At 45.2% G+C, this 25,286-nt stretch overlaps 1 protein-coding gene and 2 non-coding genes across 9 annotated transcripts in view; 1 reads left to right on the plus strand and 2 right to left on the minus strand.

Moving 5' to 3' along the window:
* The first annotated feature begins 3,809 nt into the window (after positions 1 to 3,809).
* TRNAK-CUU lies at positions 3,810 to 3,882 on the plus strand. Its single transcript has one exon. It is a non-coding gene; the product is annotated as a tRNA-Lys (tRNA).
* Positions 3,883 to 14,133: 10,251 nt separating this feature from the next.
* On the minus strand, positions 14,134 to 14,206 carry TRNAV-AAC. Its single transcript has one exon. It is a non-coding gene; the product is annotated as a tRNA-Val (tRNA).
* Positions 14,207 to 15,371: 1,165 nt separating this feature from the next.
* LOC112117296 (zinc finger protein 850-like) overlaps positions 15,372 to 25,286 on the minus strand; it is an 80,922-nt gene continuing 71,007 nt past the window's right edge. For 2 of the 7 annotated variants that reach the window (XM_029913283.1, XM_029913281.1), the window contains exon 2: positions 15,372 to 18,444. In XM_029913283.1, coding sequence (XP_029769143.1) covers positions 17,315 to 18,444 — 1,130 coding nt within the window. In that variant the 3' untranslated portion in view covers positions 15,372 to 17,314. Of the gene's footprint in view, positions 18,763 to 19,128; positions 19,386 to 25,286 lie in introns of those variants that run through there. The other 5 variants (XM_029913285.1, XM_029913286.1, XM_029913284.1 and 2 more) reach the window with 5 other exon arrangements.

Genomic DNA, 25,286 nt, shown 5'->3' on the forward strand with positions numbered 1-25,286 from the left:
GAGGAGGACAAGGAGAGGGGAAAAGGGCTTGCAGCTGTTGTGCAATCACCATGCTCCCAGCAGAAGGGTCTGGGGGGTTCAGCACTTCGGCTGCTAGTTGAGGACACAGAACTCAGAAGATAGGAAAGCTCAGAGCTCCATTACACAGAGTCAGAATGCGATCAGCTCACACTGAGGGGGAGCTACACCCCTCCCTTGGTCTCTATGCCAGAGCACCTATCAACTCAGTGTCCTTCCGGGAAGAGCGTCCAGGTCAGCTACTGAGAGGGTTGTGATGGGGTAAATGAGGGCAGAGGAGGATTGTTCCTCATGGGTTTTCTTTGTGTTGCTCTGTCATCCTGCTGAAGGAAGCATCATTTGAATTTGTTTCAGTGGCTTGGCTTGGGCTCAGGTTGTGACCCTGAGCACAGGGGTTCCTACACTCTCTGCTCTTAGCCCCTCAGGGAGTGGACAATGAGGCAGCTTCAGAAATTGGACAGAAAGTAGCCTAAGAAAGTGTTGTATAAGTGAGAAGACAAACATTATCACTTCCTCTGTGGTCTAGTGGTTAGGATTTGGTACTGCTACAGCCTGGGTTCAATTCCCAGTCAGGGAAGAGTGACTTTATATTTAAAAAAAAACTCCAGTTATTCTTCACTTTCAATTTAAACAAATCCATGGTTTTTCCTGATTCCCCCATCTTCTACACGATGTTGGGTAGGGCTTTGGAGACCATATGAAAATCAAAGCTTCCCACTGACTAGTAGCAGAATGTGGGCATGTTTCCACTGCACACCTTGAAGTCCAGGCTGCATGCCCTTTTACACAAATAGACATGTGCAAATTATTTTTCCCCTTGCTAGTTAGCCTAACCAACCTTTTAATAACAATAATAGACATTCAGGTTGACCCAAGATGAATATTTTTTCCATTTTCTTGCTGAAACAAAACCAAAAAATCATTTCCGGTTAACCAAAATATTTCAGGAAATAAAATATTCATCCAAAAAACTTTCATCCCACTCTATATACAAGTCTTTGGAAGTAACCATCTCTGAAAAAATGACCATTAGCCTCTTCCAGTCCTGAGATCTAGCTGCTGAAGTGTTCTAACCATGAACAATGGGCCTTTCACCTGTTGGCCACTGGTTACTACCTTGCTCAGGTAGCCACTGATGAAAGGAAATGTGGTTTAGTGGCAGACCTACTTTTATCCCTCTACCTAATTAGGGGTGTTTGTTTCACATTGCATATAAAAATACAATACATGCATTTTGTGGACACCTAAAACTGGGATCAATATGAAACATTGTGATTGTAAGTCAATGAGAAAATCTCTGCTAAGTTCTACAGAAGGAAGGTTTTCTCATCAGGCTCTAGCACACAATAAAAGTTCTGAAGGTTCTTAGAGCTTCCAGACACATGGGTCAGAACTTTCAGAAGGTCTCACACCCACCCCTAGAGCCAGATTTTCAGAAGAACTCAGCTCCCACTTAGGCAACAAAAATTTTGGCCAGGTTTTCAGAAAGGCTGAACACACTGAGCGCTGAGCTATTTTGAAAACAAAAGGTGGTAGAAGTTGTGGGTGCTGGTTGCTTGGCCATCTGGCCCACGATGCAGGAGTTTGAGGTTCAACATTGCTTTCTCAGAATGCTAGCAACCATCTCTTACTCTCTTAAAAAGTGAGCAGGGAGACTACATATAAAAATCAGCTCTGCTTCAGAAGGTGTCTAGAAGTTGAAAGAGATGTGCCATCTCTGCCTCCCTGAAGAGTTCATAACAAGTTAAAGAAAACTAAGATTGATAAAACACTTAGCTAACTTCATCAGGCTGGTTGCATGGTCTAATGGATCAGATACAAGGTTGTGTCTTTTTGTCATTTGTTGTTCTCGGCTCCATATGGAGGCATGCGTTCAAATTCCCCTCCTGACACAATGATTGTCTTCTACCTTTAGAAATAGCCTAATTTCAACCTCTCCTGTAACATTACAACACCAACTACTTAGCATTTGTATGAGAGAAGTTGGAGGGAATTCAAACATCTTCAAAAGCAGTGTATTTAGAGCACCTAGCTGGGTAAATTCCAAGCTCCTTATCCAGAGGAGTCCTGGCATGGCTTGAGGGGAGGCAGGTTTGGCAGTTCAATGTACAGGTGGAGGGAGAAGGGTGCGGTACATTGACAATGTAGAATGTGAGACTCATAAGCTGTGGTTATGTGCTCTGAGAGTTATCTCCTTGCTTTCCATTTAAGGTCAGGGAGGGATATTATAACCAAGTGTTCTGGCAAAACTTTTCCCCCGGCCTGGTCAGTGAATCCTATGGTGAGAAACTTTCCATGTATTTCACTGCATTTCAGTTTCTTGTATTGTTGGATAGGGCCTGAGGCGCTGGAAGGATAATGTCCATGGAAAGCTTGGACATTGCTGTTCTCTGAAAAAAGGCAGGTACTATTTAGACACTATTGCTTCTAGTATTTCTGTGGAATCCGAGTCTAACTGAAGAATTCCTGTCTATCCTAGAGAGAATCATTCCATTGTAAATACAAATGAAATGACATCTGCAGGTCAAGTCAGCGCCTTTTAAAAATATTTACTGAGAAAAAAGCCATTCTTTGCCTTGTTGATAAGGACAAGCAGCCCTCTTTCCCTTTCAATTTCAAATGCGAAATGAATGGAGATTTTCATTGGAAAACTTCTATTTTCTAGGGGGAATTGAACCCAGGCCATGGCTGTTAAAACACCAGCACCTTCTGCTTAAAGGACCAGGCAGGGCTGTTTTTTTCTGACAGCCAGTGTTGTTTTTCTCAGCCTCCTACTTCACCAATGTCAGATGCTGGTCCATTCTCCATTGCCCTGACGGGACAGGAACAGAGAGTGAAGGATCTCCTGTGCTCAGTGTCACAAGCTGAGCCCCAAAAATGGACAGCAGGGTGTCACAAACTCAAATTATGCTTCCAGTTCCTCCATCAGCATCACAGGAGCAAAATAAAAAATCACCAGAGGAGCAATTCTCCTCTGCTTTCATTTACCCCAGTGCAATCCTCTCTGCTTCTTCTCTTTATAATCTGGGGGCTCTGTCAGGGGAAAAATCATCGAGCTGACAGTATTTCTGGGATAGAATCCTAGAGAGGGGGGTTGATGCTACCTGATGGGATGCTGATTCATTAGAACAGGTCCCTTGGCTTTAGCTTCCCCCAGTGTCAGCTCTGCACTCTCAGGAAGCCAACAAAGTGCTGAACCCTGCTTCTCTCGGGCCACCGGGAGCCTGGGAATTGCACACCAGCTGCAAGACCTTCTGTCCTCTCCTTGTCCTCCTCGGCTACCCCGGACCTTTTCCCACAAATGGTTTCATCAGATGCTGGAGGGACCTAAGGACCTGTAGGTTTCCCTCACCCACCTCTTAAGGCAAACAGTGATTCCCTTCTCTGACACTCCTGGGGCCACATTTCCTTTGAGGAGCTTCTCCCCAGGGGGTGTGATATCCTGCAAAAATGTGTGTGTGGCTTGGGGAGAACCGGCTTATCTGTCCCATCTCTAAAAACTGAGAAGCTTTTTTTGACTCTTCCCCACTATGTAAGTCAAACAGCATCTCCCCCTGGTGGGAGAACACTAAATTCCACCCTCCCATGCTAGTTTCTCTAAGGAACTGGTAAATCAAGCCCAGCTCTCGGGTCTAGAAACCAGCTTCTAACCAGCCTTGTAATAGCTCCTGTTTGCTAGCTGGAGAGCGAAGGAACTAAGACAGAAGGCAAATGTCAGAAAAGGAATCTCAACTTGCAAAGCAGCAGCCTTAGGGCTCCTGCTACACTGTGATTGTGCTTTTGCGGAAGCAGCCTGGCTAGCTCAGTTGATAGAGCATGAGACTCTTAATCTCAGGGTCATGGGTTCGAGCCCCACGTTGGGTGCTTCATCTTGCTGCCTTAAGTGTGCTTTTTTGTGTATATGACGAGCCCGAAATGAAATGTACTCTCTTGCCTCTCAATGATCTTACACAGAAAAAGTCTCTTCCTGTTAGCTTAGATAGAACAGGAAGAGAGAACAAACTAACATTTCCCTCTATTCAAGGGACACCATCATAGGACCTAGCCACATCAGCCACACCTTCAGAGGCTCGTTCACCTGCACATGTACCAATGTGATATATGCCATCGTGTACCAGCAATGTCCCTCTGCCATATACATTGGACAAACCAGACAGTCTCTATGCAAAAGAATAAATGGACACAAATCAGACATGGAGAATTGTAACATTCAAAAACCAGTAGGAGAGCACTTCAATCTCCCTGGACACTCAATAACAGACTTAAAAGTGGCCATTCTTCAACAACAAAAAACCTTCAAAAACAGACTTCAACTAGAAACTGCAGAACTGGAATTAATTTTCAAACTGGACACCATCAAATTAGGCCTGAATAAAGACTGGGAGTGGCTGATTCACTACAAAGAATATTTTCCCCTCTGTCAACTGTTGGGAATGGGCCACATCCACCATGATTGAATTGGCCTCATTAGCACTACAAAAGGTAATTTCCCCTCTTTTGCTATTTACCCCTTCTTGTCAACTTGTGGCACCTTAGAGACTAACTGTTTGCCTTAGAAAGTGTGGGAGGGAAACCTGCAGGTACTTAGGTCACTCCAGTCCAGCTTCTGACAAAAGGTTTTGTGGGAAAGGGCCTGAGGTAGCCTAGGAGGACAAGGAGAGGAAACAAGGCAGCCAGTGAGAAGGGGCGTACAGCAGTTTAGCTGCTTCCTAAGCATGCAGAGCTGATAAACCAGGAGCAGCACTAGGGGACAGACAAAGCTAAAGGGCCTGTCATTGTGAAACATACTAGCTCAAATGAAGTGGTGTCAAAACCCCTGGCTTGGGTTCTAGGACAGAATTGCTCTCTGCTCAGTGGGCTCTCCTGTAAGAGCCACTAGATAGGTAGAAGCGGAGAGGGTTGTGCTGTGGTAAATGAAGGCCCAGGAGGATTGTTCATCTTGGGATTTGTTTTGCTCTTGTGATCCTGCTAGTGAAAGCTGAAGTGTCATTTGAATTTATGTTAATGCATTGGCCTGGGCTTCAGTTGTGACAATGAGCATGGGGGGGAGGTGACTTCAGCCTCTGCTTCCTATGTACAATTGTAGGTGGTTTCTGTAGTGTAGCAATTATTATGTTGGTCTAACATGTAGAAAGTATCTGGTTCAAAATCAGCCAGGAGCATTGGTGCTTCTGGCTCTTTTAGTCCAAGTCCTTTCTCAAATACATTCATAACTTCTATGCTTTCTTCTTCATTAGTTTTTCCTTCTATGAAACTTTTAAGGTCAAAAAGAGGGGGTTAGCCTGCATGTTGAGGGAAGGAATAGATCATTATTTGGGAGATTACAGCTGCTTAAAAAATCTGAGCACAGAAACTGTAGGATCTTAATTTAATTAATTTAATTTAATAAAAAAGAATAAATTTAAATTTATTAAAAAAGAATAAATTTAATTAATAAATACACTAATAGATAAACTGATTAATAATTTAATATATTTAAATTAAATAAATGTAATTTAATTTAATTGCGACACAACTGTGCTCATGAATTAAAGTGAAACACAACATTTTTGCAGAAAAGTTTTGTTCCATGACCTGGAATTGAACCTAGGTTGAAGAGGTACTATCTCTAAGCTGCTAGTGCTTCTAGGCTATCTCAGGCTACTTTCTATCCAACTTGGGCCTGGTCTACACTAGGCTTTTATGTCGACTTTAGCGCCGTTATATCGAATTAACCCTGCACCCGTCCACACCAGGAAGCCATTTAGTTCGACATAAAGCTCTCTTTAAATCGATTTCTGTAATCCTCCCCAACGAGAGGAGTAGCGCTAAATTCGACATGGCCATATCGAATTAGGCTAGGTGTGGATGGAAATCGACGGTAATAGCTCCGGGAGCTATCCCACAGTGCACCACTCTGTTGACGCTCTGGACAGCAGTCCGAGCTCGGATGCTCTGACCAGCCACACCCCCGGGAAAATTTGAATTCATTTTCATTTTCCTGTCTGGGCAGTTTGAATCTCAGTTCCTCTTTGGACATCGAGGGGAGCTCAGCAGCAGTGGCAACTATGCAGAGCTCTCCAGCAGAGATGGCCGTGCAATCTAATAGAAAGAGGGCCCCAGCATGGACTGATCGGGAAGTCTTGGATCTCATCGCAGTGTGGGGCGATGAGTCCGTGCTTTCAGAGCTGCGCTCCAAAAGAAGGAATGCTAAGATCTACGAGAAGATCTCCAAAGCCATGGCAGAGAGAGGCTACAGCCGGGATGCAACGCAGTGCCGCGTGAAAATGAAGGAGCTGAGACAAGGCTACCAGAAGACCAAAGAGGCAAACGGACGCTCCGGATCCCAGCCCCACAGATCCCGTTTCTACGAGGCACTGCATTCCATCCTTGCTGCGGCCGCCACCACTACCCCACCACTGACCGTGGACTCTGAGGATGGGATATTGTCCACGGCCGGTTCCTCAGCGGACGGGGAAGAGGAGGAAGGAGATGAGGAGGACGAGGCAGTCGACAGCGCTTACCAAGCTGATTTCCCCGACAGCCAGGAGCTCTTCATCACCGTTACAGAGATCCCCTACCAACCCTCCCCAGCATGTAACCTGGACACAGATTCAGGCGAAGGATCAAGCGGTAAGTGCTTTAAACATATTAACCTTTATTTTTTACAAAACTTGAATATTAATACTAACAACAATCTGTGAATCATGATTTCTTCCCCCTGGGCGCTTAAGTAATCAGTAACAACTATTTAAAAAAAAAATCAAATAGTGTCCGGTTGTGCATGATTGTGCTGCCCAAGCTGCTCCACTCTTTAGTGCCTGCTACTGCAGCTATATTAGAATCCTGTCTATATGTCCGGGGATAGAGCAGTAGTCCTCCACGGACATCTCCACAAAGCTCTGCTGCAGGTAATGGGATAGCCTGTTCATCAGGTTCCTGGGGAGAGCGGCTTTACTTGGTCCTCCGAAGTACGAGACGTTCCCGCGCCAGGAGACAAGCAGGTACTCCGGTATCATTGCCTTGCATAGCATGGCGGCATAGGGCCCCGGTCTCTGCAGGCTTTCTCGAAGCATCCGTTGGATCTCGGTGTCCGGGATGTTCATGAGAGTTATGTCGCTCATGATGACCTGCTTTGAATTAGGTAGGGGACTGTTAGTATTGGGACTGCTTGCAACAAGTTCCTTTACAGAACTGTGACCGCTGGTTTACAGCCACGCGGTGGGGGCGGGAGAGGGGCAGCATACAGGGATCTTTCCCTGGCTCATCCGCGAGGGGGTGGGACAGGGCCAGAGTTCCTGCTTGGCCGATTGCTGGCAGCACAGACTGGCAGTGCTTTCAATGTGAAAGGAGGCCAGTGGTACTCCTACAGTTTTAAGCAGCCACAAGTCTACGACTTACCATGTTTGCCTGCTACAGAGAGTACCGTGTCCTGCCCCGCTTCCCAGATCGGCAGTGCAAAAGCCCAGGCACTGAAGGCGAGGTTCGAAAATTCGACCTTGTCCGGAGTGCGCATGTGATAGGTGTGGTTCATGGTCTTGTTCACAGAGAAAAACTATGTTCTTGATTCACAACCACATTTATCTTTCGGAGGAATTCACTGCCTTTTCCTCATTCCCACAGCCACATCTGCAACTGTCTCCTAACCCAGCTTGGCATCACACTCCCAGAGGCTAGCGCACATTAGGCGGAGAAAGAAGAAGACGCGAGAGGACATGTTCTCAGAACTAATGGGCTGCTCCTGAGCCCAGGCAGCACAGCAGAACTAGTGGAGGGAGAATTTGTCACAAATGCACCGGACACACATGGAACGTGAGGAGAGGTGGCGGGCAGGAAGACCAGCAGGCGACTCAAACGCTGCTTGGACTTCTGAGGGAGCAAAGGGACACGCTCCGGCGCCTTGTTGATGTTCTGCAGGAACGGAGGCAGGAGGACAGAGCCCCGCTGCAGTCTATCAGGAACCGCAGTCCCCCGCCACCAAGTCCCATACCTCCCTCTCCCAAAGTCCAAAGAAGGAGGGGTGGCAGAGTCCGTGAAAACTCTCACTCCACCCCTGCAGACTGCTCAAGCACCAGAAGGCTGTCATTCCCCTAAATTTGAAAAGTCCTTTCCTGCCCGCCTCACCCAAGCCCCCGTCCGACTTTCACCCCCCAGTTTCCTGTCTGGTTGTTAATAAAAAATATGTTTCTGTTCATTACTGTTTCAGTCAGGTTCTTTTGAGGGAGAGTCTGTCTGGAGGGGGGGAAGGGGATTGGTAATTGGACAGGACAGTCACCTTTAGCAGGGTACAGAGGCGGGGGCAGGTCCAGCATCAGGACACATACACAGTGCAGTCACTAGTGACCCTGGTCAGTCTGGGAGGTGGTTTTCATCTCCTGGGGGGGGGGGGTTGCTCTGTGACTTTGTGGCGGGGGAGGGCAGTTACAGATCTTATGCTGCAGTCCTTATCCTGGATCACAGAGCCACGCAGCAGGGGATCTGTAACCCTCCTCCCCCAGGCAGAAACTCACATAGCTGACACATACACGCAGTTCTGCCCAGGAGTGATGGCAGGCTCCGTTGAAACAACCAGTGCACCACTGCGGAGCCTGTCATTCCTGGAGTTTAGAAGCATCATTTGCATCAGAACACTAAACCCACTCCCCGCCACTGTCTGCGTCCCCGGTTTAAAACATTCCCGCGAAAACAGTAATAAAGACAACGGTGTTCATTGACAAAATAGAACTGATTTTATTTTTTGGGAAGGGGGTGAAGGGGGTATGTAACTGGAGGTTCAGCTTCTGTGTCCACAAACTTAACAGTCACTGGTTACCCTGCTCAGTCTGGAACCTTGCTTTCAAAGCCTCCCGGATGCACTCCACCACCATTCTGCACTTGCTCAGCCGGTAGTTGAACAGTTCTTTTTCTGTGTCCAGGGCGCCAGTATAGGGCTTCATGAGCCAGGGCATTAGCGGGTAGGCTGGGTCCCCGAGGATCACTGTAGGCATCTGCACATCCCCAAGAGTTGTTTTGGGGTCCGGGAAGTAAATACCTTCCTGCAGCCGTGTAAACAGACCAGAGTTCCTGAACACGCGAGCGTAATGAACCTTGCCCGGCCATCCGACGTTGATGTTGGTAAAACGTCCCCTATGGTCCACCAGTGCTTGCAGCACCATTGAAAAGTAGCCCTTTCTGTTAATGTACTGGCTGGCCTGGTGGCCCGGTCCCAGGATAGGGATGTGAGTCCCATCTATAGCCCCACCGCATTTTGGGAATCACATCGCGGCGAAACCATCTATGATGACCTGGCCGTTTCCCAGGGTCACTACCTTTGAGAGCAGTACCTTAACGATTGCGTTGGCTACTTGCATGACAACAACCCCCACGGTAGATTTGCCTACACCAAAGTGGTTCGCGACTGACCGGTAGCTGTCCGGCGTTGCAAGCTTCCAGAGGGCTATGGCCACTCGCTTCTGGACAGTCAGGGCTGCTCGCATCCGGGTGTCCTTGCGCTTCAGGGCAGGGGACAGCAACTCACAAAGTTCGAGGAAAGTCCCCTTTCGCATGCGAAAGTTTCGCAGCCACTGGGATTCGTCCCAGACCTGCAGCACTATGAGGTCCCACCAGTCCGTGCTTGTTTCCCGGGCCCAGAATCGCCATTCCACGATATCCACATGACCCATTGCCACCGTGATGTCCTGAGCGCTGGGTCTCGTGGTTTCTGACAGCTCTGTGCTACTCTCCGACTTCAGGCTCTCACGGCGGTGCCGTAGCCTCCTCGCCCGATTTCTCTGCATCTGCCTCAGGAAAAGGTGTATGATAAGCTGCGAGGTGTTGAGAACGGCCACAACTGCAGCGATGGTTGCAGTGGGATCCATGCTCGCAGTGCTGTGGCGTCCGCGCTGTCACTGATCAGAAAAGTGCGCGAACTGATTTCCCGCCGGCGCTTTCAGGGAGGGAGGGAGGTCGGTAGTGACGGACGGATGATGACAGTTACCCAAAAGCACCCTCTACACATTTTTTTACCCAGAAGGCATTGGCGGCTCGACCCAGAATTCCAATGGGCAGCGGGGACTGCGGGAACTGTGGGATAGCTGCCCACAGTGCACCGCTTCCAATGTCGACGCTTGCCCCGTTAGTGTGGACTCACAAAGTCGAATTACTGTCCTTAGTGTGGACACACACGTTCGACTTTGCAATATCGATTCCACATATTCGATTTAAGTAAAATCGAACTACTCTCGTAGTGTAGACATACCCTTGGGAAACCGGCCCAGTTTCTATTCTCCTGTGGGAACAAGACCAGAGCATGAAGGAACCCCTGTGCTCAATGTCACAAACTGAAACGAACCAAAGGCACTGAAAAAAAAATCTAATTATGCATCTGATTCCTCCACCAGGATGACAAGAGAAACACAAACAAATTTCAACAGGAACAACCCTCCTCGGCTTTCAATTACCCCATCGCAATCCTCTCACCTGCTTTTTCTGCCTACCTAGAGGCTGTTCCAGAAAAAAAAACTTGTTGAGTTGATAGTATTTCTGAGAGAAGGGTTTTGATACAGCCTCATAGGATGTGGCACACTATAACAGGGCTCTTGGTTTTAGCTGCCTCCTATCTTTGCTCCTATGTAGTCAATTCTGTGCCCTCATGAAGCAGTTAAACCAGAGTCGGTAGGGCACCCAACTTGGGACTCAAGCCCAGACCGTGAGACTTACATTCCATATTATCAGTGTTTACTGTACTGCTCCCTTCTTCCTCCACCTGTATGTTTAACACCCAAATCTGCCTACCCTCAAGCAATGCCAACTTTCTCCTGGAGAATAAATTGGAATTTACCCAACTAGGTGCAATCAATATGCAGCTTCTGAAGGTATTTGAATTTCTTCCCCCTTCTCTTGCCACTACTCTAACAGAAATCCTAAGCAAGCACATTTCTCATGTTAAAAGAGAGATTGTAATGAGGACATTTCTCCATGTAGAATAAAATGATTGTTTCAGGAGTGGGCTATTAACCCAGGCTTCCAATGGAGACCAGAACACCCACTTGAGAGAAAGATAATGCCTTGAATCTGGAATTTTAGAGCACTTGACCATCCTGACACAACAGAATCAGCTGATTTATCAACCCTAGTTTTCTTAAATGTTTTATGAGCTGCTCAGGGAGGCCCAGGTGGCACATCTCTTTCAACACCTAGAGGACCTCTACAGCACAGCTGGTTTTTAGACACAATCACCATCACCTAAAGTTGCAGGTTTCTTAGAGCCCTGTGACTTCTGAGGTGTGGTAGTCTCCCTGCTCACTTATTAGGGGAATAAAAGATATGCACTAGCACAAACCTCCTCTGCTTTCTCCAGATTTCATGATCTTGTAGGTGGGATCAGAAGCCTGGGCTCAATTCTTGTTCAGAGAAAGTAACTTTACAACAAAAAACCTTAGTTCATTCCTCACTTGCAATTCAAACAAAAGTGTGATTTTTTTCCTGACTCCCCCTTCTTCTAAATGATGCTGGTAAGGGCTTTGGAGACCATATGAAAATCAAAGCTTCCCACTGACAAATAGCAGAATGTGGGCATATTTCCACTGTGCACCTCAAAGTCCAGGCTGCATGCCCTTTTACACAAATAGACATGTGCAAATTATTTCCCCCCTTGCCAGCTAGCCTAACCAACATTATAATAACAATAATAGACATTCAAATTGACCCAAGATAAAAAACTGGGCAAAAATTTAGGTGCTTAACTGGGAGCTGAGTTCTTCTGAAAATCTGGCTGTAGTGGTGGGTGTGAGATCTTCTGAAAATTCTGGCCAATTATGTGTCTGGAACCTCTAAGAACCATCTCAACTTTTAGCATTTGAAAGGACCTGATGAAAAAGCCTTCCTTCTGTTCAACTCAGTAGAGATTTTGTCCTTGATTTAAAATTGCCATGTTTCACCTTGATCCCAGGTTTAGGTTTCAACACAATTTATTTTATTTTTGTATGCAATGCGAAACAAATATTACTCTGTAGACATTTGAACAGAGGGCTATACGTAGATCTGCCACTAAATCACGTTGCCTTTCACATTGAGCAAGACGGCAACCAGCGGTATACAGGTGGAAGGCTATGAAATCTGGTTCATTCTCAGAACCCTTCAGCAGCTAGACATCAGGAATGGAAGAGGCTACTGATCCTTCTTTCCAGATGGTTAATTCTGAAGGCTAGTCTATAGAGCTGGGTGAACGTTTTTTGGATGAATATTTTATTTACTGAAATATTTTGGTGGGCCAAAAATGATTTTTTTTTTAGTTTTGTTTCAACAAGAAAACTAAAAAAATTTAATTTTGGAGCAACCTGAACTATATTATTATTATTATTATTATATAGGTTAGTCTAGCTAGCAAGCAAAGATATAAATGATTTGCCCAGCTCTACTTGTATGAAAGATCCAGAATGGGAACATACTTGTGCTCTGTTATGAGGCTGTTTGATTTTCACATGGTCTCCAAATCCCATCTGAGCATGATGAAGTATCAATTGAGGAGACAACAAGTGAAGATAAGTGTTGAAAAGCTTCTTTCCCTGACTGGAAATCAAATCAGGGTCGCGGTAGTGAAAGCGCCGAAACCTAATGAATAGACTAGACCACCAGAGAGGTAACAGTGGGTGTTTTTTATCACCTGTACTAGGCTTTCTCTGGCTCCTGTCTAATTTTAGAACCTGGTCCATTCTCCATTGCCCTGAGGGGACAAGAATGGAGGGTGAAGGATCCCCTGTGCTCAGGGTCACAAACTGAGCCCAACCAAAGGCTTTGACACAAACTCAAATGATGCCTCATCTTCCTCCACAAGGGTCACAAGAGTAACATAAACAAACCCCAAGACAAACAATCCTCTTCTGCTTTCATTTAGGCCCATCACAACCCTCTCCACTTCTTCTTCCTCCTACCTAGGGGTTCTTCCAGGAAAACACATGGAGCCAATACTAACTCTTTCCTAGAAGCCCAGGGAGGGGTTTTGATACCACCTCACATGAGCTGACAGGAGTTAGATGCCATGTAACGGGGCCCTTAGCTTTGCCTGCTCCCTAGCCTTGCTCTCTTGAGGCTCTTAGGCAGGAAATGTCTCTTCCTGTCTCTGAGATTTAGTAGAAGAGGAAGAGAGGACAAATTGACATTTCCATCATCTTCTGAGAGTGAGAGAGAATTTTCTCCTCTTCTATTCTAGCCTAGCTAAGAGAGGGAAAAATAACCCTTCAGGAGCTGACTGTCCCCCTTCAGCAATCTTTAGCTTCTCTACTTCTTCTTACATTGGCTCCAGCTCTGCATTGGGCATATAGGTACTTCCGTGTCATATCCTTCCCAGCCCTCTTTATTGTCAGGGAGATTGTTTCTGGCTGTGGACAGAGTCAGCTCTCTATCGATTGGATCACATGGTATTCATTTCTTGTATATTTCTCTAACTCCTCGTTACTGCATTTGTGATGATTTATAAAAACCAGCCCGAGAGTAAAACAAGATGGCAATAAAACTTTTTTTTAAAAATGACGTGTCCTCAATTTATAATATTGGAAATTATTTTGTTTTCTGTTTCTCTTTTATATCAATTTACTGTGCTAAAAATACCAATGGAACAGTAAGGAAATTTGTAGCTCAGAGCTTGTGTTAACATCGTTTGAAGACAAGCAAAATGATGAGTGTTAAAAAATATTATGGGAAAAACATTATTTAAAAAGGGGAATGTGATGTTGTATGTTAAAAGGAGGGGTTAGAGAGTTCCAATTATTATGTTCTGATTCCTCACACCCCAACCCTGCCTAGCCAGGAAAGTAGCGGAAATGTGATCATCAGTCAATAGATTTCTCTGACATGAAAAGGATACACGAGGCTGTTTGTAGTTAGCTCAACATAAACAAAAGTGAGGGGGAAACTGCTGGCTGGGAGCTAAACACACAGGACAAAGGGTTGGGATTCTTCTATGCTCAGATTTGTTATGTAGCTGGCATTCTCCCAAATGATGGTCTGTTACTTCCCTCAAAATGCTGGCTAAGGCTCTCCTTTTGAACTTAAAGCTCCATGAAAGGAACAAAATAACGAGGAAGAAAGCATAGACGCTATGGATGTATTTGAGAAAGGACTGTGAGTGATAAAAGACCAAAGGAGAGAAAGCAGCAATGTTTCTGCCTGGTTTTGAACCAGGGACCTTATGCATGTTAGGCAAATGTGATAACCACTACACTACAAAAAGCAACAAAGAGTCCTGAGGCACCTTATAGAGTAACAGATGTAGAGGCACATACGCTTTCGTGGGTGAATACCCACTTCGTCAGATGCAGGTAATGGAAATTTCCAGAGGCAGGTATAAATATGCAGGCAAGAATCAGTCTGGAGATAATGAGGTTAGTTCAATCAGGGAGGGTGTGGCCCTTGGTGTTCACACCTCAACTGCTAGAAGAGGGCAATTTCAAAGATTACAAGGAATTGGATCTCTGCAGCTCTTCGTCTTTGGATTCACATGGAGTAGGAACTGTAGCTGCAATTGAGGAATCAGGTAATGGTATAGATGGTCCAGCACTTCGGGCTAGCAGGCTTTTCAGGTACAGGGAGACTAGTGAAGGCTGCATAGCCTGTCAACGTTGTACTTCATTCCCCAGAGGGGATCAGTCTTGGGATCCTGGCAGTCAGTCTCTCTTAGATGACTTACATAAGAACACAAGACTGGTCATACTAGATCAAATCAATGGTCCATCTAGCGCAGTATGCTGCCTGAGAGTGACCAGTGCCAGATGCTTCAGAGGGAATGAACAGAACCAGCTTGTTGATCTGAAAGCTGAAGGACTTCCACCCTTACCTTGAACTTTATTGTTGTAGATTACAGCTTACCACACCTCACCCAAGGTCTCTGGGCAAATCAGGCGCGAACTAATCCTTCGATACCGGCGTGTCCAACTCCAGTTTAAGTGAGGCAATTGGGCCAATGTCAGTTTGAAATAGCCCGGCTTAAACCAGCAGTTTTCTCAAAGTATCTGCTGTTGTAAACCACATGTAGTGTGGACGTGCGAACCCCAAAGGTATCAAACATGAAAGAAACATAAGGCCAGTTATGGGGAGGTTTCCATGGCCAGGTCTGAGGGTTAAACAGCTGTGCTCTAACAGCTGGCCTCCTCAAAAAGAAAAGGGGCCTCAGCACCCATAAAAATAACTGGTTGCAAAAATAAATCATCATGCATCCATCACCATTTTAAATTCTGACATCTCCTGCTCGATGTGTCTTTGTTTAGCAAACAACCGAATTGGGGAACTCTGTGGCTGTTACCCTCTAACGGAGTAAAAGGTTACACATATGGTCCCAAGCAATTTTCCTCTTAACAGAAAATTTATTTTAAAGTTTATTTAAAATAAATTCCATTTGAAATAGAAATAATTACAGTCTATACTGGGTCTCTCTTTTCATACATGTTATTTCTCTCACATGTTCCCCCACTCTAATTCCTTTGGAGTGAGGTTTTACTTTTCAGGATTAGCCACCATTTCCAATACAGTAGGAAGGGGCAGGGAGAGAACTAGAAGAAAACCTGAATTATATTGTAACACTGAAAGTTATCACATAATCAGCCTCTTACTTTACACTAATTAACTTCATATTTAATTACATTGTCACTGATAATTTATTCAAAGATTACAAAATATGAACCTATAGGGCAGTTTTCTCTTATTTCCCATTTCCACCCAGTCAGCTTTCTGTGAAGTCACATTCTACAATAACCTAGGAGCCTTCCATTTCTGAGAGTTCATTTCTCCCTGGGTCTTCTCCCATAAGTGTGGGTGGAAGGAGTCTCACACTACATGGGTAGGTTGCATCATGAGAAAAACTACCTGTGCTCTATTTTCACACTTTCTAATTTTTCAAAGTAGCAGGAGGCAGAGAAGTGATGCATTAGACTCAAGAGCAAACGTAAGAGACCAAACCACAGACTGGACTCAGCATTCACGTATCCTGGAGTCCGAACATGGAATCTTATACACTTCCGCATTGGTTACCATCATTTGCACAGCATGGAAGTGCTTCTTGTCCAACAAGGCAGCCAGACTGGGACCCATAGGCATGGAATGGTTCTGAAGGAATCAGCTGCTTCTCTCTGTGCTTCATGAAACTTTGGATCCAAATGGTAAAAGACTGTTGTTCCCAATTTAATCATGGCATCCTTTAGGACCATGATCAATGCCACTTAACTAGGGAGCAGCATTCTAAAAATAGTTTACCTGGGCCACAGGTCAACATAGCATCCATCTCCAGGGTGAAAATCAACCACTGGTACCTGCAATTTCTACCTGAGTACTTGTCAAACCTTTGACCTTATTTGGAGTAATTTTACACTTCTCTGGTGTAGAATTCTTCACCAAACACACAACATATCAGTAGCGATAGTGAGGTATAACTCCCCCAAATATACGCTTTTATTTCTTTAATCTGATGTCACAGATTTAAATTAGGGACTAAATTCAGTTGCGGTTTAGAATCCCTGTAAGACACCAAATGTCAGGTATCTATTTAAAAAGGTATCTTTTTGCAGCTATATCACATTCAACCCGGATTTCATTTTCTACACATTTGCAGCATCTCCCAGGGGTGAGCTGAAGAGAAATGTCACTTCCATTTTTCCCCATCTCTTCCTAGATAGGGATTGCATTTCCCAAATAATAGGCAACATGCACCTGATTAGGAAGGAGATATCTTCAGGAGCGACCTTCTGCAGGGCCTGGGCCACAATTGCTTTGGTAGCCAAATGTATGGGTATTTTGCTTAGTTACAAGTCATTTACTAGGGAATCCTCTTCTCAGCCCTTTAGGGAAAATATTGACCTAACCACTTGAACAACAGGGGGATTGGGATGGTGATGGGAAATAAGGGAATCCCTCTGATTTACCCTATCTTCTTCTGTTGTTACAGAGGGTGAAATGACATTTTTCCCTATCCCTGCCCTGTTCCTGCTCTTTGTTATAGTTCAATATATTTTAAGTGAGGAAAATGGTAATAAAAATATCTGCTCTCCAGCACAACCTGAAGCAACATGAAAGCAACTAGGAATGAAACCACTTGTTGCCAAAGGGGGAACCTGATGACTATCAATTGCTTTGAAATGGGGGAACAGTATAACCGTGATGCTCAGGGTTTGTTTGGACTAGGAAAAGCGGTGGAGTTTAGGTCAGGTCAAGGGGAAAGCTAATGCCAACCACTGCACCTGGGCTGCATCTGCACTACAACTATAATTGTCTTTTTACACCAAGATCACTAACTTGGGCAGCCAACACCTAGTACAGTCCTAGTGGATGTAAGGCACAGGTGGTTTTTGCCCTAGTCAAGGCAGATCACTCTCATGTGGATTTTCTGATGTCTAATAAGGGTTGAGCTCTGACTGAAGCGTTTCCCACACTCAGCGCATGTGTAGGGTGTCTCTCCTGTGTGGATTCGCTGATGTGTGATAAGGTTTGAGCACTGATTGAAGCGTTTCCCACACTCAGAGCATCCATAAGGTTTCTCACCCGTGTGGATTCTCCTATGTGTGATAAGGTATGAGCTCCGATTGAAGCGTTTCCCACACTCAGAGCATCCATAAGGTTTCTCACCTGTGTGGATTCTCCTATGTGTGATCAGTACAGAGCTCTGATTAAAGCTTTTCCCGCACTCAGAGCACATGTAGGGTGTCTCTCCTGTGTGGATTCTCTGATGTGTGATTAGGGTAGAGCTGTGATTGAAACTTTTCCCGCACGCAGAGCATGTGTAGGGTCTCTCACCGGTGTGGATTCTCTGATGTGTGGTAAGGGCTGAGCTATAACTGAAGCGTTCCCCACACTCAGAGCAGGTGTAGGGCGTCTCTCCTGTGTGGATTCTACGATGCGTGATAAGGTGTGAGCTCCGATTGAAACTTTTTCCACACTCAGAGCATATGTAGGGCCTCTCTCCTGTGTGGATTCGTTGATGTGTGATAAGGGCTGAACTATCAATGAAGTGTTTCCCACACTCAGAGCATCCATAAGGTTTCTCACCCGTGTGGATTCTCTGATGTGCATTAAGGGCTGAGCTATAACTGAAGCGTTTCCCACACTCAGAGCACGTGTAGGGTGTCTCTCTTGTGTGGCTTCTCTGATGTGTGATCAGAGTAGAGCTCTGACTGAAGCTTTTCCCACACTCAGAGCATATGTAGGGTCTCTCACCGGTGTGGACTCGCTGATGTGCAGTAAGGGCTGAACTACCAATGAAGCGTTTCCCACACTCAGAGCACATATAGGGTTTCTCTCCTGTGTGGATTCTACGATGTGTGATAAGGTGTGAGCTCCGATTGAAACTTTTTCCACACTCAGAGCATAAGTAGGGCCTCTCTCCTGTGTGGATTCGCTGATGTATGATAAGGGCTGAACTATCAATGAAGTGTTTCCCACACTCAGGGCATCCATAAGGTTTCTCACCCGTGTGGATTTTCCTATGTGTGATAAGGTGTGAGCTCCGATTGAAGCGTTTCCCACACTCAGGGCATGTGTAGCATGTTCCTTCCAAGTTCATTCTCTCAAGTGTAATAAGGTCTGAGTGGCTACTGAAGTTTTCCTCTGGCCTGTGCTGACTCTCACAGGTTTTTGCTTTTTCTGGGAGTGCACAACTCCCGGAATCATTCCCTTTGGATCTTCCTGATAACATCCCGTGGGGTTCTACTTGCTCAGCATCTTCCTGATGGGGTTTCTCCTTGTTCTCGCTCACCATCCCAACACCTGATGGGAGACAGAGAGAATCCAGACATAGGTCATTCCCTGTGCCAGAGAGAAAGGAAATCTCAGAGAGAAGAATGGAAAAGGGGATGAACAAACCAAAATATGTGCAGGAGAAATCAAACCTATCAGGAGCTGATTTTCCCCAAATCCTTCCCCAGAGAGAGAGGAAGGGATCAGTTCTGGGTCCGCATCTTACCAGCTCTCTCAGGGGAAAGCCAGATGGGGAGGGATCTGCTGCCAGTTGTCAGTCAGGATACGTGGGAAGCCATGAGTGACATCTGCCTAATGATTCCACATCTGCAGGAACAATTCTGAACTTGGAGAGCTCACAAAGTCTTGGTAGGACATCCCAAATATTTCCTGTATTCATGGACAATTTTTGAGTTGGTTTAACCAATTCCTCACCTGTGCAGGCAGCTCTCGAGAGCAGTTTTTCCCCAGAGCCTTGGAGGTCTGGGACCCACGGCTCTTCCCCTCGTTCCAGCTGCGAGATCACATCAGGTTTGGAAACTGGAAACCCTGCTCAAGGCAAAGAAAACAAGGGAAGTCAGTGGAATTTGTGGGATAGTTGTCACAAGGAATATTCCATGATTTTAAGCCCAGATCATTTTTAAGTAGTAATATCCCAAGGCCAGCTTCCTTGGCTCAAAGTGGCAGGAGAGTCTTAGTCTCCTCTTTTCCAAGCTGAAAAGTCCTAGCCTCTTTAATCTCTCCTCATGTGGGACCCATTCCAAACCCCTAATCATTTTAGTTGCCCTTCTCTGAACCTTTTCTAATGCCAGTATATCTTTTTTGAGATGAGGAGACCACATCTATACGCAGTATTCAAGATGTGGGTGTACCATGGATTTATATAAGGGCAATAAGGTATTCTATGTCTTATTCTCTATCCCCTTTTTAATGATTCCTAACATCCTGTTTGCTTTTTTGACCACGGCTACACACTGCGTGGACATCTTTAGAGAACTATCCTCGATGACTCCAAGATTTTTTTCCTGATTTGTTGTAGCTAAATTAGCCCCATCATATTGTATGTATAGTTGGGGTTATTTTTTCCAATGTGCAGTACTTTACATTTATTCACATTAAATTTCATTTGCCATTTTGTTGCCCAATCACTAAGTTTTGTGAGATCTTTTTGAAGTTCTTCACAGTCTGCTTTGGTCTTAACTATCTTGAGCAGTTTAGTATCGTCTGCAAACTTTGCTACCTCACTGTTTACCCCTTTCTCCAGATCATTTATGAATAAGTTGAATAGAATTGGTCCTAGGACTGACCCTTGGGGAACACCACTAGTTACCCCTCTCCATTCTGAAAATTTACCATTTATTCTTACCCTTTGTTCCCTGTCTTTTAAACAGTTCTCAATCCATGAAAGGATCTTCCCTCTTATCCCATGACAACTTAATTTACATAAGAGCCTTTGGTGAGTGACCTTATCAAAGGCTTTCTGGACACTATGTTCACTGGACCCCCCTCGTCCACATGTTTGTTGACCTCTTCAAAGAACTCTAATAGATTGGTAAAACATGATTTCCCTTTACAGAAACCATGTTGACTTTTGCGCAACAATTTATGTTCTTCTATGTGTCTGACAATTTTATTCTTTACTATTGTTTCAACTAATTTGCCCGGTACTGATGTTAGACTTACCGGTCTGTAATTGCCGGGATCACCTCTAGAGCCCTTTTTAAATATTGAGGGTACATTAGCTATCTTCCAGTCATTGGGTACAGAAGCCAATTTAAAGGACAGGTTACAAACCATAGTTAATAGTTCTGCAATTTCACATTTAAGTTCTTTCAGAACTCTTGGGTGAATGCCATCTAGTCCCGGTGACTTGTTACTGTTAAGTTTGTCAATTAATTCCAAAACCTTCTCTGGTGCCCTGAAGTATTTACTATCTAAATAAACAAGACAGACACAGAATGGGGGAAGGGGTAGAACCCACCAGCAGAGTGAACTATGTGAAGGCAGAGTGACCGATCTGATGAACAGAGGCATACACCTTGTGACTATTGTATTTAATGTTACGACGAGGGCCAGTGTTTTCTGGAAATTGCTGCTATTACTGTATTTTTTTCTGAAATTACTCTTCATTTCTGGAACCACCCTTCATATCAGGAATTGCTGAACAGAGGGTGGGTGGGGCATGCAGGGTCACAACCCTCCAGATTTCTGCCCAGAGACACCTGACTCCTCCCCAGGTAGCAGGGCAGAGACTGGAGGCTGGCTGTTGTTGAGACTTGCTCCTCATAGAAGTCTGGGCTCAGCAAAACCACTTTGCAGCTTCCCCATGGCAGGCAGGGCAGTTGGCAGTAGGACACTAGGCTCTCTCATCATGCTGCAGAGAGGACGGCGCTCGCACCTGCTCTCGACTGCGTCCACAGCACCTCTCCTCTGCTCATCTCCCCTGCACACAGCTGGTTCATGCCCCGTCTCCCCAGCACACAGCTGGCTCTAGGCTATCAATGCCCAGTGTCTGGGCCCCACCTCCCCCACACAGCTGGCTTCTGTCCCCTCCCCCCAATGCACTTGTGACATTGCACTCTATGTGATTTTATGAAAGTATGCTCATGATTATGAATATAATGTAACTGAAATATGCTTCATGCAAAAGGTCTCTTGTAAGGTATCATTACAAAGCTTATAATCTACTGAGTGTGATCATCCTATTTGTATAAATGTACCACTCTTGTATCTGAAACTAGAAATATAAAATATAACTCTGAGGGCCTATTGTAATTATGTAAAGTGTGGGCCATTAATGGTGGTTTGGAATCTTGATGGCTGCCATTAACCAGAACAATTGTCTGTAGATGGCTCTGTTTTACTGGTAAGTCTTCCTGTATATGTGTGTGCTGGCAAGTGGGTAATGAAGTCTTACAGTGACATGTGATCAGGTCATCTGAACTGGAATCCATCTTTAACCTGGCGCTTTTCTATTGAGAAGGAGGGGGTGAGAACCCAGAGAGGGACAAAGGATTCCCCCTTTATGCAAAAGATATAGAAGTGGGTGGGACAAAACCAAGAGAGGGGGCCATCATGAGAAATCCCCTAGCTACCACCTGAGCTGGAACAAGGGCTGTACCAAGGGAAAGGACTGTGCCCAGACTAGGAAGGCATCCAGGCTGTGAAAGAAACTTATTGAAACATCTCTGAGGGTCAGATTTTAGCTGTATTCAGTTTTATTACTGTTTTAGGCTTAGATTTGCATGTTTTATTTTATTTTACTTGGTAATTCACTTTGTTCTGTCTGTTACTATTTGGAACCACTTAAATCCTACTTTCTGTATTTAATAAAATCACTTTTTACTTATTAAAAAACCCAGGGTATGTATTAATACCTGGGGGGTGGGGTGAGGAACAGCTGTGCATATCTCTCTATCAGTGATATAGAGGGCGAACAATTTATGAGTTTATCCTGTATAAGCTTTATACCGGGTAAAATGGATTTATTTGGGGTTTAGACCCCATTGGGAGTTGGGCATCTGAGTGTTAAAGACAGGAACACTTCTGTGAGCTGCTTTCAGTTAAGTCTGCAGCTTTGGGGCACGTGGTTCAGACCCTGGGTCCTTGTTGGAGCAGACTGGCATGTCTGGTTCAACAAGACAGCTCAGGACTCCAGCACCCTACCAGGGCAGGAAAGCGGGAGCAGAAGTAGTCTTGGCACATCGGTTGGCAGTTCCCAAGGGGGGTACTGTGATCCAACCCATCACAGCACATGCTAAAGGATTATATATTGCTCATGTTTGTCAAATACTCTGTTTTCATTGCCAGCAAACACTGGTCCTAGTTATGACTGTTATCTGTATATTTGATCCAGCCCTTGAAAGCATGAATTTTTCACACACTATGATGCTGAGATGGGCCAGATGATACCGGGGAGGGCTCAGGGATGGGATTCCTGTGCAATCTGGTATCACTAAAAGGTGATGAATGCAAGATCTAAAGGCTGGTTATGCAGATCTTCATCTTTTGAAGCTTTGCCCCACTCAGAAAGGGGCAGTGACTGATTTCACCTCATTCAGCAGATTGAAAGACAGATAGACTTTTTTGGGAGAAACAGTTGCCTTTGAGCTGACTGGGGGGGGGGGGGGGGGGTTGGGGCTACAAACTGACATGAACTGATAACCAAGAGGTAAGCCTTTAAGAACAGTTCCAAAGTGTATTAAAATCTATCAGGGATTACCAAGAGGACTCATGAGGGGACGACGGTAAATATGCATTTGGATTGTCTTCTTGTTTTATACGTTTTCATCCATAAGGCTTAACCTCTGGCACACTGTCATGGATCCATAGGATCTGTGCAATGCCCTGGCTTTTAAACAGTCCTTGGGAGGTGCCCCTTGAGTGTGCTAGACCCCCAAGGGGTCCCACTCTTCCACAAGGATAGACCATGTAGCTTCAACACCTGAGACTGAGCCTCTGGCTTCAACACTCCTATTTCAACCTGTGAGCTCTGCCAGCAGGTCCAGCTGAATGACACTCCTGTTCAGAGACTGTTCCTCATTCATGCTTTAGTGCAGCTCAGAAAGTTTTTGCTGTGACACTGGGCAGACTTTTAAAACATAGCAGGGTTTATTAGTCAACTGAAACACAGCATTGGAAAGTCCTTAGATTAGGACTGAGAAGCAAAGAAGACAATATAGTCCATACTGGCCAATTCCCTTGAGCCCTGCTGCTGTAGAAAACATTTTGTTTTCCTTTTACTGTGCCTGTCCATTTGTCTTTGCTGCGGTAGAGCTCCCTGCACCAAAATTCCCACCTCTATCACACACACACACACACACACTGCTCACAGCCCTTGGAGAGAAAGCAAAGCACAGGAACTGGACGTTAGTCCAGTGAAGACAGTGGAAGATAAGCTGCAATCCTCAAACCCTAGTCAAACGGGAGAGGCATGTGGGTCCCTACCCATAGAGAGGGGCTGGCTAGAGGCCTGATACCTGAGAGGCCATTCCTTGAGCAGACCATGGAGGCAGGTCAAAGACTTAGCTACACCAGAACTGTGACATCGCAAAAGCACCTTTTGGGGAATTAGGAAATCTAGTTACTCAGGTGTAATGGGAGGGAGAATTCACACACTGGGGGAGTTTGAGAAGGCTGGGGAATTAAACACTAAAATTCAGGAACAACAGCCTCTAATTCTTCTGGAAAATGGAGACTGTAGGAAACAAGAACTGGGCCACGTAACCTCAGGAACATGCATGGAGAAGCAAGGAGGTGAACATAAATAAATGGGTTATTGAGCCTTATATTAGGTTCAGGCTTTGTGGGAGTAGTTATACTGAAGTCTAGTATTTACCTGAATAGGCCTAAGGAGAGAATCCCAGGTCAAATATTTTGCACCCTCATTTTGAGAGACTAATGAGTAACCACAAACAGGTGCAACACGCCACAGGATTCTGAAAGAAGGAAGTTTGGGGAGGGCTTTAGCAATTAGGTTGCTATGCAGTATCTCAGCAGTTGGACCGCATTCATATATTGGAATTATTAATAAATAAGTGATGTAAATCATGAGTATTAATGCTTGATGCTTAATTATGGACTTCCCAAAGGCCACATATGAGTTGGGGCAGCTATTGACATTACTGTAATCAGAGTAAGGGAGCAGATATAGTATATAGCCATCCTATTACCATAAGGAAGTGGATAAAATACCTCTCCTAGTTACCACTTTTTCATTTTGTTGGGTCCTCGAGACGGTGTAAACTGAAACAGGGCCTCCCTTGCCTCTCGATCTTTGTTTCCAATGGTGTCCATAACTTGTAAGTATACACAGTGCAAGACCCTCTTTACAATACTTATCTTAGTCTAATCGTTATGTGTATTAATCCTTGCCTATGATTTCAATTATAATGGTCTGTATTAAATCAAGTTTCAGTGTGTTTCACCGAATTTCATCTTCTCAATTAACTTTGAGTAGCCATGTAAAACGGCAAGTTTTACCCCAATACGTAACATTATAGATGTAAAAACCGTACAGGTTACACTACCACCTTGTGACATCATCAGCAAAGTGCCCTGGTCGTGGCCCTCCTGTGGGAGGGAGGAATGCAGGAAGGACTCAGGATCGGTGGCCAGGATCACTGTGCACAGAGATGGGGAGGTTAGATGGGGAGGGGGGTAATGAGTGGGAGAGGGAGGTCAAGAGTTAAAATAATAATATTTGGGGGGAAAATGTATAATAAAGAGAAATAAAACTGGAGTGTAGGCGCTAAAGCAACAAGGCTTGGGTAGGGATTCGGGATTAAACGTCTGAGATCCCCCACAGCTCTAGATCCCCAAACCTCTCCTCCCTCCCACTGACCCATCCAGCCCACTTCCTGGATGCCTTCCTCCATACTCCCCTCCCCTTCTTCCCATTACTCTCAGCCAGCACCACCTCCCAGCACCTTGGGAGTTCCCTCGTCGTCTCTCACTACCTCATCCCTCCCTGTTGCTTCTTAGCTGTAACTCTGAACACACATTCCCCATGTCCTGGCACCCCAGAATTATCTCCTCCCCCCTTCTCCTCCCTTCCCATGGCTCTGTTCTCCCTTCACTTGTGGGGTCCTGAA

This window comes from Terrapene carolina, unplaced genomic scaffold (genome assembly GCF_002925995.2).
Source record: "Terrapene carolina triunguis isolate 2854851 unplaced genomic scaffold, T_m_triunguis-2.0 Scaffold570, whole genome shotgun sequence".
In the NCBI taxonomy this organism is placed as follows: Eukaryota; Metazoa; Chordata; order Testudines; family Emydidae; genus Terrapene; species Terrapene triunguis.